The following is a 19,423-nucleotide window of genomic DNA, read 5'->3' on the forward strand; positions in this document are numbered from 1 at the left end:
ACAGGAAGGAGAAAGAAGAGCACAGAAAAACGAAGAAATAGAGCTGGAGAAGAAAAATATAGTGAGATACATAAAAGCAAAAAGACTCAACTGGGCCGGGCTCATAATGAGAAGAAAACCAATTGAAATGATCAAAAGAATGACGCAATTGACTCCATAGTGGTCAAGAAGAAAAGGCAGATCGAGAGAGACTTTGAGAAAGGAAATAGAGAAAGACATAAGAGCACTTAATATAGAGAACTAGAGGGTAAAATGCCGGAACCGAAAGGAATGGAAAATAGGTATAAAAGCAACCAAGACAAGCGATAAACTGTAAAGAAAACAAAAATAGAAAACGAGGAGTAATCCACCTCAAAAAAAAGATTTTAAAGCTCTAAAAACGATAGCCATAATCTATATAGAATTGGAAGACTTGATGATGATATTGAAGTATAATCTCGCCAAAAAACTATTTTCAAATTTCAACAAAAAGTTGATAATTCCAAAAGATAATCACAGTTATCTTGGAAAAAAAATAAGACCTCTTTGTTAATATAATCTAACAAAGAAAAACTTTTTTTTTTTGGTAATAATCGATTTTATTAATCGTAATCTCCTTCGAGATCAATATATAATTCCAACTATTCTCTGACTTATCGATGCAGTGCTTGTAGAAGGATTTTTTTCCTTTGCTTCAAAATAGGCTTCAGTTTCAGCTTCTTCAGCTGAATTTCTCATCAATGAGTTCAGCAAATACCCAGTAGTCACTACAGAATACTTAAGCAAGTCAGTTAACACAAACAGCAGAGACACGCATTGTAATAGCGGAGAAGTAACGACAGAAAAAGGCTAACCAGAGCATTTTGCAACGTTCAATACTTTAACGACGCGTTAAGTGTATAATGTTTACACGAACAGATTTTATCCCCATCAAGTGACCAAATATAATAATATTAAAGAAAAAAAACCTTCTCTTCATACCAAAAATCGTGTACACTACACGGGCTGAAAGTTGAAATTTCGGTCCTCGGCTAGGCCTCGGAAATCATGACACGCAGGTCCGAAAAGTTAACTTTCGTCCCTTGTAGTATAATATACTAGTTTTAGAACTGAACTTTTATCATTTGTTGGTAAAATGAAGTGAAATCAAAAATAAACTGACTCTATTAAGAGATAAAACAATTTTTTTTGTTGTTGGCAATTGTTTATGTCTTGTTTCTTTTTTATATTCCTCTGATTATTGTATTTGATTTGTTCGCATAACTTCACCTAACCTAACCTTACCTAACATAACATAACCTAACCTAACCTAACCTAACCACACTATCTAGCTGTCACTGCATAGATTTTTGTATTTCTGACTAGTCGACTGACGAAATAAATTTGTAATTATTTGTACGAGGTTCCAAGATTCAAATATTATAATTAGTAAAAGATATAATATCCTCTAGATCCTTTTTGTTTATGACAACCAATCATTATAGAAAAACTTGAATGTTTGTATTATCTAAAGTAAAGAGAAAGGTTCGTTGGGTTGTTTATGATTTGGAACATTATTCATGCTGGAGGGACATATTAGGTTTGTTCTTGATAAAGAAAAGATTCCTCTGCAGTGCTGGAATTTCGGAAGGTCGACGAAAGGAAAAAAAAAGAAAGTGTCGACAAAGAAACAATCATTTCCTTTCGAAAATACTATTAATGTTGATTTTACTAGATATTGTTTACCTGAGAAAGAACGCAATGATATTTTAATGATAATAAAATATGATGTTTTGTGTAAAAGTTAATATAAACGTGTGATATCTTTAATAATGTATATCCTAACCGAAATCCTATGAGAGAACTACTGTAAGTTATCTAAGTAAGTTTTTCTATTAATTAAAATGTAAATCGACATATTTCTCATAGTTGGATGGAATAATTAGTGTTTTAAACTCGGTCTCATTTTATTTTCATCAGAAAAATTGAAGTTTTGATTCTCTATTTAACTTATTTTGTATATAAATATCAACATAATTGTAAATATCTTTGGAATAATAGGTTTTATCGTAAAGGGCGAGAAAGTAATAGGGAAATGTGTATATTAATAAATAAAGAAATGTTCTAAGTGGCCCTACGGGGAAGCTTGCACCCTACAATAGCAAAAAATTAATGTATGAGCTAAAATAATAGATGAAAAAATATTCGTTTTCTTCACCATTGCTATAAACGTAAATTTTAGGTTGTTTCCACGTATGTAGATATTATCCAGTTCATTTGAAGTCATTTCGACGACATTTCAAGATGGATTCATCCAATAATGATAACTTAGATTGTAGATTTATTTAACTAAAAGTTGTATACAATTCGAAGATTCTTTTTAAGTTACCTCTGAAGAAAATATTCGTTTAATGCGAAACAACTTTTTAATAACAATTCCTGTTAAAGTCGTATTATTTGTGACCTTTTCAAAAAGTCAAGTAACATTTTCATAATTATTGCATTCATATTTATTTTTAAAATGCAGATTGCCACTAAATCCTTGTATGTTACAACAACTAAATGAAGATGTGCAGCAATAATAATAAACTCTTTGGTATTTATAATATATTCTTAGGCTAGTAAAAATATGAATACCAAGAGAATTAAACTAGCAATATCTTGATAATCGAATTGAAACAAAAAAAAAGTTATTTCAAAAATTAACGGTGGTATTTATAATTCTGCGGCATTTTGCACGTACATTCAATTATCTATAAATTCTGCAAATCATATAGTTCTTGAATGTATAATACCAACCTTTTTTTTAAATCTGGGAACAGAAAAATAGTCCGAGGGGGCTAAATCTGGCGAATAGGATGCATGAGGTAGTAATTCAACCGATGCTATGAACATGACTGCAGATGGAATGGTCAGTGAGTTTTTTGGAGCCGGTTCTTCCTTTTCAGCCCATTGTTTGGATTGTTCTTTTGCTTCGGGTGTAGAGTGATGGACACACGTTTCATCCATGGTCATGAAACGGTTTTATTTGTGTCAAACATTGCCAAACACTCGATGGAAACATCTTCACGACGCTGCTTTTGTTTCATTGTGAGCAAACGCGAGATCCAGTACTTCTTTGCAGATTTTCTTCAACTCATTTGGTCGACCACTGCGATGCTGGTGTACGCAGGTCGAACGGCCTCGTTTAAACCCAATATTTTACTATTAACAACGTAGAAGCAGTCTCGCTCTGAGTCGAATCTAATTCAGCTTTTATATTGGTTATATTGGCTTTCAAATAAAAGTAATGTATCACATTCAAACCTAACCTTCAAACATATTGTATACATTCTAATACAAGCAACTACCGCCATTTTAGGTCAGGCAAGGTACTTCTCGGACCATCCTCGTAAACCAAGTTACAACAAATTGTTAAAAATGACAATAAACAAGTGGTTTAAGAATAGATTTCTTCGTACGGTAAGATTTCTCGTCTAAACGGTGTTTGAATAAGATTGTATAAGTTAATTTTACACGGAAAACTTTATCACATCACTTCTTTACCACCGAGATTGCTTGAATCACCACCTTATCCTCGCAATCATTATAGAACATCCTAGAATTTCTAGGATCTGTCTAGAAATGAAAAATGTCTGTCTAGAATATTCTATTCGGTTGTAGTTAACTTCTTCTTAAAAACAACTAGAAAAATAGCTCAACAATCGGTTTCCCACTAACAGATGGAGCCACCTGCTATATTTGATAGAGACATTATAGTTTCTACTTCGTTATGTCACGGTCGGTGCCATTAGACTTTTCCATGAATTCCAACTATCTGATTCCAACCTTCACAAAAAGGAAACAAGATGTTGATGAAATCTCTGTAGATGTGTTTGTGATTTCGATAGAATTTGTTGATTGATTCGTATTTGTGGTGGAAGAAAGTTTTGCAGAATCATCGAAGTGAAACTGTCAACTGTCAACATTGAAATAGTTAGGAAGTCTACTCCAGAACGTTCGAAAGTGTTTTGCAGTGTCACTTTCACTACATGGAACACTCAAAACGCAACTTTCGGTATGTAAATGAATACAGAACGAATAACATTGAGATGGCGTCGTCTAAAAAATTTTTTGTTGAATTATTGAATGCGATTGAAGGCGAAAGTCCTATGATTTTTTTTATAATAAGTTTGATGAATAATTTATAACTTTACCTGGAGATAATTTATATTGGAATATCCGGAAATGGTACTAAAATACGATTCTTTGGAGAAGAATCAATATTATCATCTGAGTCATAGATTCACGGTACTTGTTTCTGAGAAAACTGAATCAGAATACCATGTGTCTGTTAGATTAACAAAAGATTAACAATCTATCAGGGATATTGATATTTCATAAAACAGTGATTAAATATCGGATGAAATGGAGAATTTTTCCAATTTTCTTGTTTATCCATGTATTCTAAACATTCCATTCAAATATTACCACCTCGCCTTCTATTTCCAACGTATCAATAAAGATTCATCAAGTAATCAATTGTTCATTGCGTAACCCAGCAATTACACGGATTTAAGCTATTTTATAGAAACGCACCTCTGTGGATTTTATACTTTGCATCCGTGAATTCGACGAATATGTTGTTTGTCAGGAGCTTTGTCATTGTTGGTGCTTTGGTGGTTTACTGTGTAGAGGCCAGACCTGCCGATGGAGACGCTCAAGCTCAAATTGTCAAATTTAACAACGATGTAAGATTGGACGGATACAATTTTGAGTGAGTTGAAATTTTTCATTGATATTGATAATTTAATGTTTTTAAATGAAATTGAGTTCATTAAAAATTCATAATGTTCGAATGTATAATTTAGAATATATACTTAAATATCTGTATTCGCAACTTCAAATGCCTATAACTCAGAAGCAAGGGGTTGTATGAGAAACATTTTTTATGTAACAGCATTATTTTTACATTATCTACTAAGTTCCGTATTTTTTTAATCCAGTTTTTTATACAAATAGAAGCTGTACGAAATTGAAGAAAAAATATTAATATTTGTAAGTTATTGTATATAATTCATAATGAAGAAGCCATCGATTTGCTTTACCTCGACTATAGGTTACAAAAAAAGTTTCTAATAGTTGTGTAATAACTTTTAAATAGCTTCAAATTTCGGAGAAAACTCATTTTTATATCTATTATTATATAATATAATCACACATTATCAGATTTTGTGGTACTGGTTGGTATTTTTAAATAATTCCAAGGATAGACTGTAGATCAAATCAGTAAATTTCGTGTGACTACTAAAAAGTCTTTGTCACAGCTTCTTACCTATTAATTACAGAGAAATATTAGGTGAATAGATATTTTTTCTTCATAGATCACGCTAAGAATTTTTAAAATTAAGCTTAAGATTATTCACAAGCTGAACTAGGTTTTCGGAATGGTTGTTAATGTCTTCTTTGACGTAATTATCGTTTCCAGTGATTCGAGTGATCACGATAATGATATTAAGAATTACTTATGCAATTCAAAGAATTTAGTTAAAGTGTGACTTCACTCACTAAATCATTTACTATATAAAAATATAGCAACTCTCTATATTCACTGACATTAGTATTACAATCAGAAGGAATTATTCCTTGACCTTAATTTTCTAAGCAACCTTGATTACTAAATCCCATCTAATATGAGTGGGTTATAATGCACGTCCACATGTTTATATCCAGCAAGATAATTCACATTTTGCAAATCGATCTATGATGCTTCTGGAAGAAAATAACTCAACCACCTTGATTACTAAATCCCATCGAATATGAGTGGGTTATGATGCACGTCCACATGTTTATATCCAGCAAGATAATTAACATTTTGCAGATCGATCTATGATGCTTCTGGAAGAAAATAACTCAACCACCTTGATTACTAAATCCCATCTAATATGAGTGGGTTATAATGGACGTCCACATGTTTATTTCCAGCAAGATAATTAACATTTTGCAGATCGATCTATGATGCTTCTGGAAGAAAATAACTCAACCACCTTGATTACTAAATCCCATCTAATATGAGTGGGTTATAATGCACGTCCACATGTTTATATCCAGCAAGATAATTCACATTTTGCAGATCGATCTATGATGCTTCTGGAAGAAAATAACTCAACCACCTTGATTACTAAATCCCATCTAATATGAGTGGGTTATAATGGACGTCCACATGTTTATATCCAGCAAGATAATTAACATTTTGCAGATCGATCTATGATGCTTCTGGAAGAAAATAACTTAGCCACATTGATCACTAAATCTGAATACCATCGGATATGAGTGGGCTATGATGGGGAAAAGACTGTCCAATTTGCACAACCCTTCATAGTTTCCGGTGCAGAGAATCCGCGAACTTGAAGCGAGATGCCACAATCAAACATCAACATTCTCTTTGATATCTAAATGTGCATAGAAATTAATTACAGACACGTCAAATATTATGTTCTGTGAATAAACTTAAAATAGAAGAGGCTTGACCACGAGATGTACGAAAAAAAAACTTGTTTGGGTTCCTCGACTTTAAACTATCGAGGCATTTAATCAAGGTTTCCATAACATGTAATTTAAATAGAAGAAACATATTTTAATACTAATATCCATTTTTCAGATCTTTTGTATATATTTTCACGGTTTTTAGTTTCTTTTGATTAATAGCGTGTTTAATAATAATTGTGATGTCATTAAAAGTAAAAAAATTATTCCTCACGTCACACAACTACAATTATTTTCTTTATATTAGAATATTATTAATAATCCTTCAGATCCTTCAGGCAATGGTTAATATCATCCAATCGGGATGTTTTATATGAAACGATCAAGTATACAAGGTGTCCAATTTATAGAAGTTAATGATCAGTTGAAAGAACATTCACATTGAAAATCGTCACAAGTTGATAGTTGGACAATTATCGTGTAAAAAATGTCGCTTGTGTTGTCAACCATGTGGTGGCCGCCAAAGATTTTAGATAGAAGAAGAGGTCCAGGTTGTACGGAGGGTGATCATGTGATGCAAGAGCACCAATTGTAAACCTACGGTTTAACTCATAACTTTCTTCATTTGCGTGAACCAGCTCATTAACAACCGAAGATAGGCATTCACATTGTCATTGTCTGATCCATCCTCTAATTGAATCAATCATTGCATTTATCCATAAACATCGTAGATTTGCCGATAATATTCATTTGGTTCAACTTTCATTGCATTTTTAATTGAAACTGGCATCGTAAACAAGTACTACAAAGAAAATGTCTGCAGCAACGGTCTAAATATGGCGTTGATACATTTTTTCTTCTTGGAAACTGCGATCGCAGCGCTGATACATATTTCGTATGTTAAATTTGCTTCATTCGAATCAAAGACACAAGCTTGGATTCTTTTAAATATTCGAATATTGATAGATATCTCGATCTTTCACCCATATCCAACAAAATGATAACAATATCATCGATTTGGGTCATTTGGGTCATCCTGTATATATCGTATGTAAACATTTGAATTAGAACGATTGATATTTTGGAGGTATTTTCATTTTACAAATGGTCTGACGGTTGTAATCGTATAAATTGTTCTTTTATAGTTTTGAAACAAGCAACGGTATCAAAAGACAGGAATCAGGAGTAGTAAAACCAGGAGCCACCCCAGATGACGCACTTTTAACTGTAGATGGTGACTTTTCTTATACCCTTCCCGATGGTACTCCAGTGAGTGTAACGTTTGAAGCTTCTGAAAATGGATACAGACCCAAAGTTGTTATTGGTCAACCACGTTCTGGAAAACGATAGAAACAAGGAACTTTGTTATACAATTACATGCAGAATACTCTTTAATATATGTCAACAAATATTTTATGAACAATTATAAATATTATTAGCAATAATTTAGTATTTTTTCGGTCATATTTCACATCTTTATATACTGTTTCGTGTCTGATCATGTAATCAACTACTCTTCAATAAAATTATTTTTGGAAAAAGTATTTTGTTTCATTTTACAACGTAATCATTAATAGTTTATTGTTATCTAAGTTTTTTTAAATAAAAAGTCCTTTACAAATCGAAACTCCAGGACCTCGACACCCCTTAGGATCAGACGAAATTGCAACCGCTCCAGACATACGCTATCTTAATATTGGATCCCAAAATCTCCAAAATTAATCATGGGACTGATGCAGAAGAACCATCGTCTTCAACCATCCCTCCAACTTGAGCGTAAGACTTTTAACGCGTAATTTCCACCTAAGGATTTGAGGAGAACGTCTCGTGATCAGCAGAGAAAACGTCTGAGGTGGACGGTCGATTTGACCAATAATTTGAACGGAGTTTGTCTCATCAAGGCATTCAGAGGAGAATTTGAACTAACTGATCCTTTTATCCTTCTTCATCCGACCAATAATCGAGTATAGAGCAACCGCCTACTGTACCTCACCCAACTATGTCCTCAAAAGGCTCTCATAATTGACATAAATCCACTTCCGAGCCTTCTAAATGACCTAAAATACCGATACATAATTCACTCTATCGAATTTGGATTCTCCAACAAGAAAGAATCGTTTTAATACCAAAATACCATGACTAGGGTAACTGAAATAACTCTTCCAGATCACAAACTCCAGAAAACAACACCGAGGAAATAGTGGAACGTTCACCAAGGTATCTTCGAAGAATGAGAAATGAAAAATGAACCAGCAGCTTTTTATTTTATTATGAAAATGCTCTGTAATTTGTCTTTTTGTCTACCCAAATAACTTTGATACCAGTAAGACATAAAATCAGCCTTCCAGAAAGAAGTTTCTTGACTCTGCGAACAGAAGATGGCAGAGATGCATGAAATAAATGAAGATCTAGCTCTAGCTTGTATCTCGAAGGCTGTAGATCAAAACTAGTCTAGAAAATATATAATAATCATAATCAGGAACTTTCCATCTTGTACAAGGACATAGATCTGATCAAGTACATATGATTTGCGATACTGCGGATTAACATATTCAATGTAATTTGAGAATGTCAAGGTATTTTTTTAATATTCAATTGATAAATTTCGGATATTGGAAACCAATTATTTCAATATTATATTAAACGATAAATCAAAAACAAACTTGAATGAAAACCTTCTTATAAATAATTGTTACCAGGAACTTTTATAAATAAATAATTGATAATCATAATTAAACGTGACTCTGAAAAGTAATAAATTTAGCTATAAATCATAAACAAAATAAAATGAAAACCTCCTTATAAACGATTGTTTCACGGAAGTTTTATAGATAAATAATTGTGATTAAACTGAAACATCTGAAGCTGTAGCTTTGCAATTGAATTGAAAGTATGAATAAAAAAGTGGATTTATCGAAGGTTTTTCAAGCTTTTTTCGGCTGCGTTAATTACTAAGTACTGAAACTTACAAATAAAGGAAACTATGATGTATAATCTTTACAAATTACAATTCTGACAATATTAGAAACTACAAAAAAGTCTGGACATTTATTAGAAGTGAAGTATATGTTGTTCAAAAGAAATTTGGCATTGATTGAATTCGGTGTATGAATTTAGTATCAGGAATATATTAAAATGAGATTTTAATTAGATATTTTATTTTAAAATTCATGTTTGAATTAATAAAAATGGAATTAGTCACAACTCAAAGTTTATGCGATTCTTCTGGGCATGCAGGATCGTATTATAGAAAAATTTTCTTTTCAATTCGACAAAATAGAATAAATTCCAATAATGGAATACAAAAAAGATACCAAAAGACGAAGAATTGTTTAAGTTTTCGACGTCTAATGCCTTTTCAATACCTGCACGTGGTTTTGTCAAAAATTATGAAAGTGTTTTTCAAACGTTTGAACCAATTGTAGAAACAAAAATCCTGATCTGAATACTATCGAAAAACGTTGGTTTAAGACCAATTATATGTTTGTTATGTTTAAATTACTTGTTGTGGCAATCTAGTAACAAAAAAATGATTTCCCTAACTGAATCTCATTAAAAACGTCAATTTTCGATAATTATGGTTCATTTTGTTTCATATACTTTTTATAGCTATCTAATAGCAGCTAGAATGACCTCCCAGAAGTCCTGAGCTACATCCTATCAAAAAAACGTTGGTGTTTCCATTAATTGTGGGTTTGTTGTGTTTGTATTGCCCCCTAGAAACAATTAGAGTGGCCCCCCAAAAATCCTGATCTGAATACTATCGAAAAACGTTGGTTTAACACCAATTATATGTTTGTTATGTTTAAATTACTTGTTGTGGCAATCTAGTAACAAAAAAAATGATTTCCCTAACTGAATCTCATTAAAAACGTCAATTTTCGATAATTATGGTTCATTTTGTTTCATATACTTTTTATAGCTATCTAATAGCAGCTAGAATGACCTCCCAGAAGTCCTGAGCTACATCCTATCAAAAAAACGTTGGTGTTTCCATTAATTGTGGGTTTGTTGTGTTTGTATTGCCCCCTAGAAACAATTAGAGTGGCCCCCAAAAATCCTGATCTGAATACTATCGAAAAACGTTGGTTTAAGACCAATTATATGTTTGTTATGTTTAAATTACTTGTTGTGGCAATCTAGTAACAAAAAAATGATTTCCCTAACTGAATCTCATTAAAAACGTCAATTTTCGATAATTATGGTTCATTTTGTTTCATATACTTTTTATAGCTATCTAATAGCAGCTAGAATGACCTCCCAGAAGTCCTGAGCTACATCCTATCAAAAAAACGTTGGTGTTTCCATTAATTGTGGGTTTGTTGTGTTTGTATTGCCCCCTAGAAACAATTAGAGTGGCCCCCCAAAAATCCTGATCTGAATACTATCGAAAAACGTTGGTTTAACACCAATTATATGTTTGTTATGTTTAAATTACTTGTTGTGGCAATCTAGTAACAAAAAAAATGATTTCCCTAACTGAATCTCATTAAAAACGTCAATTTTCGATAATTATGGTTCATTTTGTTTCATATACTTTTTATAGCTATCTAATAGCAGCTAGAATGACCTCCCAGAAGTCCTAAGCTACATCCTATCAAAAAAACGTTGGTGTTTCCATTAATTGTGGGTTTGTTGTGTTTGTATTGCCCCCTAGAAACAATTAGAGTGGCCCCCCAAAAATCCTGATCTGAATACTATCGAAAAACGTTGGTTTAACACCAATTATATGTTTGTTATGTTTAAATTACTTGTTGTGGCAATCTAGTAACAAAAAAAATGATTTCCCTAACTGAATCTCATTAAAAACGTCAATTTTCGATAATTATGGTTCATTTTGTTTCATATACTTTTTATAGCTATCTAATAGCAGCTAGAATGACCTCCCAGAAGTCCTAAGCTACATCCTATCAAAAAAACGTTGGTGTTTCCATTAATTGTGGGTTTGTTGTGTTTGTATTGCCCCCTAGAAACAATTAGAGTGGCCCCCCAAAAATCCTGATCTGAATACTATCGAAAAACGTTGGTTTAACACCAATTATATGTTTGTTATGTTTAAATTACTTGTTGTGGCAATCTAGTAACAAAAAAAATGATTTCCCTAACTGAATCTCATTAAAAACGTCAATTTTCGATAATTATGGTTCATTTTGTTTCATATACTTTTTATAGCTATCTAATAGCAGCTAGAATGACCTCCCAGAAGTCCTAAGCTACATCCTATCAAAAAAACGTTGGTGTTTCCATTAATTGTGGGTTTGTTGTGTTTGTATTGCCCCCTAGAAACAATTAGAGTGGCCCCCCAAAAATCCTGATCTGAATACTATCGAAAAACGTTGGTTTAACACCAATTATATGTTTGTTATGTTTAAATTACTTGTTGTGGCAATCTAGTAACAAAAAAAATGATTTCCCTAACTGAATCTCATTAAAAACGTCAATTTTCGATAATTATGGTTCATTTTGTTTCATATACTTTTTATAGCTATCTAATAGCAGCTAGAATGACCTCCCAGAAGTCCTGAGCTACATCCTATCAAAAAAACGTTGGTGTTTCCATTAATTGTGGGTTTGTTGTGTTTGTATTGCCCCCTAGAAACAATTAGAGTGGCCCCCCAAAAATCCTGATCTGAATACTATCGAAAAACGTTGGTTTAACACCAATTATATGTTTGTTATATTTAAATTACTTCATTTTGTTTGATATACTTTTTATAGCTGTCTTATAGTAACTAGAATGACCTCCCAGAAGTCCTGAGCTACATCCTATAAAAAAACTTTGGTGTTTCCATTAATTGTGGGTTTGTTGTGCTTGTATTGCCCCCTAGTAACAATTAGAGTGGCCCCCCAAAAATCCTGATCTGAATACTTTCAAAATCCTCGATTAAGTTTAGCTCGGGTAGATAATTCATTATATCATAAATTTATTTATTTATTCTGTTTTACATTGTTTTTCAAATTCTCCAAAAGTTTAATTTTTTTCCATCATATCGCTTTTGAATGATCTAATTTCTTGCAGAATTTGACTTATTGTAATTTGGGCTTCTGACGTTGTCTTGTACGGACGCATTTAGTCAATGGTTTTATTCTTATTTATCGCACCGTTTCGATCATAAATGCAAGTTAACGAATTGCAGGATATATATATATATAACAGAAAACTTGATAAGTTTATTTTCTGTGTGCGAAGATTATTGAACTTATAGGAATTTCTTATGGAATATCAATTTAATTGCAGTAGACTTAATAACTAACTAACATATTCATCAAAGTTTCAAATATAATCTTTTTGAAATTAAAATATGGTTTATATGATCCTGACCTGTATTTTCGACTACTTAAATCATTCAACATAATTTTTGAGGATATTCTAGTCATCGACGACCCCACCACAATATAAATAGTTAGTTTTCGTTTAAATTCCAAAAATTACTTGTTCTTTGTTAGTAATAACTTGGCAATTAACCAGAAAAAAGAAAATGAAAGTACAAATCGCTCTTTTGGCTGGATTTTTGGCTGTATGTATAGCTGCCCCGGCAGGTCGTGAATCTAGAATTCTCAAATACGACAGTGATGTAAATGAAAACGGCTATGCTTTTGGGTGAGTATAAATCAAACTCAACACAAATTCTCTAATATTTAGACAACTTTTTTGAATAACGATTCATCTTCGGTCTAAAAATCACTTGGAACCTTTCAGCTTCTTAAAGTTTTGTAAAAATTATATTAAGATCTACGTTCTAAATCAGCCGTTTTCATTTTTTATCATGATAGTATGTGATAATCGATTAGACCGGTTTTCGCTTTCTTATATCTCATCAGTATAAAAAATAAATTGTTCCAGATTCGAAACCGACGATCCAATAATTCGTAATGAAGCCGGAAAAGTGTATGTCATTTCACCAGAACAAAGTAACCTTAAAGTAAACGGAGACTTTGCTTTCAATTTCCCAGACGGAGTTGGATTCCAGACAGTTTTCGAAGCTGACGAATTGGGTTACAGACCAAAAGTGTCGTTTGGTACAGCCGTAGCACCCTCTAGATATTAGATCACAAAATTTGAGCTATGTACAAAATGTAGGATATTACAAAATAAATAACCTCAAAACTTTTCTCTCTTTATTTGGAACTACAATTTCAATTGGTATTTACTTTTGTCAAATGTTTTGTGGACAGTAACTTTTATATAAAAGTCAATTCGTCAGAAAAGATCAAAAATGCAATAGTTGTTAATATAAAAACGAAATCACGGCTGGTGTTACCCTGGTATGCATCTTGTCTTCTGGACTAACACCAAATCCTGTAGACAACAACAGATTACTCCCTTTGATCTTGAAAACATTCTGGAAAGGGGTGGTAACAGTCTGATTGGGTTCAATGCAGCAAAAATCGAAGATTGGATATAAAATATCACCAAAATCATGAATTCCACTATTGGATTTTGACAACGACGGCAATATGTCCTGACATATGTGGTCAAAATAGATCTAGCATCCTTATAAAAATTTGGAGCTTCATTTAAAGGTAAGAAGATTGTATACCCGGTAATAGTATGGATTCTTAAGCATACTTTGAAGATGCTCGACGAAATCCAGAAAGGTGATCCAGAGCTAACCAGAAACTTAGAGAATAGAAGAAACAGCAGCAGATGTGTGCATGAACGCCCAGGGCAAACTTGTGGAATCATCTAGCAAGGCATGTCTTTTCGGAACATACCGAAATTCGTATTAAAATAGTTTCTAGTAAAGATTTAGAATTCTTTTCGTTGTGTTCGTATAGAAATATGGATAAAGTATAGTTAAAAGTTTTTGAACAATAAACTTGCTCAACATCTGACGGAGAAGCTATTTTACATTTTGTTTTGCAATTGATTTAAACTGTATACGCATTATTATTTCCAAAAACAACATATATGTTAATTTCGTAACTTTATATTCGAAACCTAAAAAATTTTACATCATTATGTAAGAGACATCACTGACCTTTATCTAACCAACGAATTATTTCCCATGCCATCTTCACCTTTAACATATGTGTCATCGTTCATAAAAGATGTTTCTCGAATAGGTATTCGTTTGTTAAACCTGTGTTTATTTAAAAAAAAAAAAGTATGTTATAATCTATGTTGTAATTCTAATCAAAGTGAAAATTGGCTATTTATAACTTACAAATACCGTTTCTTAATAAACAGACAAAAAACGTAATATAATTACCAAATTACACAAATGATTCTACGAGAATTTTGAGTATCCACTTATTTCAAGTGAAGGGATTCAATGCTAGGATTTATATTAATTCCATGCATGAGATAATTTTCGAGTTATCAAATGAGAACGACTATGATAAAACACTTGAAACTAATAGTCCGAACACTGGTAATCCGAACGCGTTCCGGAAATTGTTTGGACCAAAGTAAAAATATATTTCACAAAATTAAAAGTAATCAAATCAGTCGGGAAGGTGAATTATATTGAACATAAATGAAAATTAAGTAGAACTAGTTTGTTTAATAAGTACATATTCAATTGACACAACGCAAACAAATAACTAAAGAAGGAATATGCAATCAAAAAGATTTTTGGACATAAAATCCCTCATTGTCATGACTATTGCTCCAAATAGCGAAGGGCAACTGCTGCGTTGGCCGCAATCCCTTCGACTGCATCCTTACAACCTGGAATGTTCTGTAGCAGGGGAATCAAGTTAACGGTGTCATTTTTTGTAGACTGTTCTTCAAATTCCAAAGAAATCATGCTCCGAAAGATAAGCCAACCAAAACTATGCAACGGAACGCATTTGGTGGCAAGAAAATTTGAAGATGAAGGGGATCCCGATGATCCCAACCGATTTGCAGTTTGAGTTTAATAGACTTTTTAGTTTCCTATCCGTCTTGTATTCGCCATGATGATTAACAAATCGCAATGTCAATATTTTTAAGTTTGTGGTCTGAATCTAGAAAATCCATGTTTTTCCCATGGTCAATCGTATGTGGCATGTTCACGGGTCGGAAGACCATCTGCGTTGTTTGTTCTTGCGTCTGATAATGTCAATAACAAAACATATCGTCTGTCACTAGGTGCTTCACTGAAGATTGCTTCAAAATACCTGACCAAAGAAGAATATTTAAAATACTTAATTCTTTTTATTTATATTTATCACCCTAATAAAAAATTTAATCTAAAAGGGAACAAAGTTCATTATAAAATTGATATTTTTTCATTAGAACAACTTTTTCTCAACCAATGGAGGCTTTAATCGACATTCCAAATCCAGTATACTAAGAGATATAAACAAAAAGACATACTTTATCATTTTTGGGAAATTTATAATTTTTAGGGAAATTTAGGGCCCTGTATATCGAAAATTGGTCACATTTTATTGGAAAATCAGCACTCTTTGAGTAGAGCGGCTCGTTTTCGTTCAATGAAGACTTTATTTGATGTTTGAAGTTCAGTTTACTAAGAGATCTGAGAAAAAAGACACATTTTATCATTTTTAGTACCTTTGGGGTACTGAATCTTGAAAATTTATAAAAATATGCTCTTTTTGAGCGAAGCAACTCTTTGTCAACCAGTACAGATTCAATTGACACAACGCAAACAAAAAACTAAAGTAGGAATATGCAATAAAAAAGATTTTTGGACATAAAATCCCTCATTGTCATGACTATTGCTCCAAATAGCGAAGGGCAACTGCTGCGTTGGCCGCAATCACTTCGACTGCATCCTTACAACCTGGAATGTTCTGTAGCAGGGGAATCAAGTTAACGGTGTCATTTTTAGTAGGCTGTTCTTCAAATTCCAAAGAAGTCCTTAGTTTATTCCAAGATTTTCTTAATGCTTCAACTGTAACATTTTCCCAAGACTCAGCTGCCCAGTAGACAACATCATTTACGTTTGTTTCTTCAATTCTTTGTACCAAAGGGATGAAAAACCGTTTTCGGTACTTCAGCCTCAGCGTCTGCAAAACTCCCTGGTCCATTAACCGTAGTGAAGGTGTCACGTTTGGTGGTAAAAAGGCTGCCTTCATCTCGCCGCAAATAAGTCCTTTAACTGTTTAACAGACGGTACAAATTGGTCATGAAACCATCTTTTAAATAATTTGCCATTTGACTCAACTGTATGTCATTTAATAAGCCCATAGTCTAGTCAACAAAAACCTAGTTTTTTATTGCTTATAGAACTTTCTGATCCAGTTATAATTAAACGAATTTTCATGAAAACACCACTTTACAGCTCTAGAAATCGTCTTATCAGCTTTTTCTGTAAGATTTACTTAACAATGATAACTTGGGTTATAAAAGTTTTCGTATCTTATACTTCGACATCAAATAGTTGAAAACAGTAATAAAAAAAATACCGTTTACAACACAATAAATGTGTGGAACACACAAGTAAACCAATTGGTAGCTTTTGAAACAAATCTATTATCATCAGATTTTGATTTTGAATAAGGACTATTAAATCATCATAAAATTGGTTATAAACGTTATGTTTTAGACACCTCGTATAATAATTTTGTACTCCTACATGAATATCTTTATTTTTTCAATATACAAGGACAACTTACACAAATCAAAGACGTATACGGGTGCACAAAATATGACGATTGGGGGCAATTTGACTTTTTATCAAGCTGCATCTCAAGAATTATAGGGCCTCACATTAGGGCCCGAAATTACGCGAATTGGATGAAAAATACCACCATTTATGGAATTACACAATCTCTACAGTATATGTTACAAGTTTGAAGACGTTGTTTAGTATTTGTTTCGCAGCCATCGATAGTGAATGTTTTCAGTGAATTGGTCTTCGTTATGTGATATAATACTTTTATTTGAAAGGTCTTAGGCCAACCGATATAAAATCTGAATTAGATTCTAGTCTGCAAAAGACTTCTTCTTCGTTATAAATAGTGAAATATTTGATAGCAGAGTTTGAACGAAGCCTGCGAAGACCAGCATCGCACTGGTCGACCAAATGAGGTGACGACTCCAGAAATGTTGATGAAAATCCACAAGCGGTACTGAATGATCGTTGACTGAAAGAGCGCGAGCTAAAAGACATAATAAGCCAAAAAGTGATAGAAAAATAAAAAAATTATGTATAGAAACTTAGAATTTGCGTTAGCTGATGATGTCTTGCTATTTGTCAATGAGGTTACCAAAAATCTTCGATTATAGAATGAAGTTTTGGATAAAACCAAAATAAAAATCAATAAAAATAAACACAAATCACAAGCTTCTTACAAATCGTATCATATAAAAATATAATTTTTGACACACTGCAATTTCAAAGAAATCGACCGAACACCAAGATTCTACTTATTTGGTTCCATGTCTTCTGTATTAGTTCAAAAATATTTACCACGAGCTGCTAATAATGTCAATAAAACCAAGTTAGATTACGCATTCATAGATTATTTTCTATACGAATGAGAGTTATATAATATTTGAAATTATGATAAAGTTAACAACACAACAAAGCATGTGTCTCAATAAAATCCTCATAATTTATTATTTACGTTTTGTTGGAGGTATACCCACTACCAATCCCTCTCTACTACCATTTCCTGAAGAATCAAACAGATAAAAAATGAAGATAAGATTAATTTTTATTTAGAAGTATAATTATTGGCAGTGATACGCGTTAATTTAATCATAATTGAATACGATTTTTCGTAAGTTTAATTAATTTCATATGTAAAGAAATGGCATTTCTTTAGTTTTAATATGGTTTACTTTATTTATCTATGGGTTATGATGTCTATGATAGATCTGTCATGGATGTCACAAATTTCACTGTCACCAGTGTCAATTTTGATTGATAATAGAGGTTAAATGAGTTGAAGAAATAAACATTAAATGTCGTTTCTTTGTTTTTTAGGTGAAATATAGTTATGTAATATAAAACAGTTTAGTAATATCACTTTTGTAGTGTATTTGTCATAAAAATAAAATCTTTGTTTTACTTTGTTTTTACTTATTATCAATCAAAATTGACACTGGTGACATTGACATTTGTGACATCCATGACAGATCTATCATAGACATCATAACCCACAGATAAATAAATTGAACCATTCTAAAACCAAAGAAATACTATTTATTTATAAATTTTTCGAAAACCATCAAGGAATTTTATTTATATTATAGTATATTACGTAACAAGAGTTGTAAGTAACCCATTACGCACGAAGTGAAAAATTTCATGAGTGTGTAATGGGCTCACAACTCGTGGAACGTACCATACTCTTTCTACGCCCATTCATTTTTTTCCATGAAATAATCATCGCAATTATTCAAACTTTATTATAATGGTTGTTAATAACGATAGAACAATTATTGTAAATTGATTGTACCTTATTATTTAATGGTGATGAACGGTTATTTATAATTATAGTACTGCTCGGTACATCATAAAACGGAGATTGATAATTGGTAATTGCCTCTGATAATCGTTGTGATTTTTATTTTTAAGAGATTGATTCACATAGACTTCCGTTTGTGTAGAAGATTGCCAACCACCAAATCGTTTTAATGATAGCATATCAAATCCTATTTTCAAGGAAGTTGTATAACGTGCTGCCTACATTTAGGAGCATCACTTTTTCAATCCTAAATATATCTCGCTAATGCTAGAAGTTTTATGTTTTTTGATTGACTAAATTTGTGTAAATAGACAAAATAAAGTCTTACGTATATAAAAATTTGATTGTAATTTGATTAAACCAAGAAGTTTCAGTTTTCTTTTCAAAACGCACGTGTATGTTATTGTTAAATGTCATTTACAAGAAATGTTGACAGTACGATTTTTGACGTTTACAGACATTGGCGTAGAAAAAAACAATTATTTTCGTTATAAATAATTTTCTATCTGTTTAGCCTTTAGCTTTTTTCTCATCTGTTGGACTTTTCTTATTCACTCACATTTCTTTTGTTTCTATTTTGGTTTCAAGACTGTTAATATCCATGTTTGTGGTCTACACTAACCGTTTCCTC

The 19,423-nt window shown here is 32.2% G+C and overlaps 2 protein-coding genes across 2 annotated transcripts; both read left to right on the forward strand.

The window, feature by feature from the left end:
* Nucleotides 1-4,461: 4,461 nt before the first annotated feature.
* On the forward strand, nucleotides 4,462-7,964 carry LOC130899905 (flexible cuticle protein 12-like). Its single transcript, XM_057810083.1, has 2 exons — nucleotides 4,462-4,714; nucleotides 7,569-7,964. The coding sequence occupies exons 1-2, from the start codon at nucleotides 4,578-4,580 to the stop codon at nucleotides 7,771-7,773; spliced, it is 342 nt and encodes a 113-aa protein (XP_057666066.1). The 5' UTR covers nucleotides 4,462-4,577; the 3' UTR covers nucleotides 7,774-7,964.
* A 4,847-nt stretch (nucleotides 7,965-12,811) lies between these two features.
* LOC130900081 (flexible cuticle protein 12-like) lies at nucleotides 12,812-13,528 on the forward strand. Its single transcript, XM_057810422.1, has 2 exons — nucleotides 12,812-13,024; nucleotides 13,268-13,528. The coding sequence occupies exons 1-2, from the start codon at nucleotides 12,903-12,905 to the stop codon at nucleotides 13,470-13,472; spliced, it is 327 nt and encodes a 108-aa protein (XP_057666405.1). The 5' UTR covers nucleotides 12,812-12,902; the 3' UTR covers nucleotides 13,473-13,528.
* The last annotated feature ends 5,895 nt before the right edge of the window (nucleotides 13,529-19,423 follow it).

This window comes from Diorhabda carinulata, chromosome 12, assembly GCF_026250575.1.
Source record: "Diorhabda carinulata isolate Delta chromosome 12, icDioCari1.1, whole genome shotgun sequence".
Lineage (NCBI taxonomy): Eukaryota > Metazoa > Arthropoda > Insecta > Coleoptera > Chrysomelidae > Diorhabda > Diorhabda carinulata.

Excerpts from the sequence above, each read along its gene's own strand:
- LOC130900081 (XM_057810422.1), top strand. The coding sequence starts at position 12,903 with ATGAAAGTACAAATCGCTCTTTTGGCTGGATTTTTGGCTGTATGTATA. Across the intron at positions 13,025-13,267 it reads GAAAACGGCTATGCTTTTGG|ATTCGAAACCGACGATCCAA; the intron begins GTGAGTATAAAT and ends AAATTGTTCCAG.
- LOC130899905 (XM_057810083.1), top strand. The coding sequence starts at position 4,578 with ATGTTGTTTGTCAGGAGCTTTGTCATTGTTGGTGCTTTGGTGGTTTAC. Across the intron at positions 4,715-7,568 it reads TTGGACGGATACAATTTTGA|TTTTGAAACAAGCAACGGTA; the intron begins GTGAGTTGAAAT and ends GTTCTTTTATAG.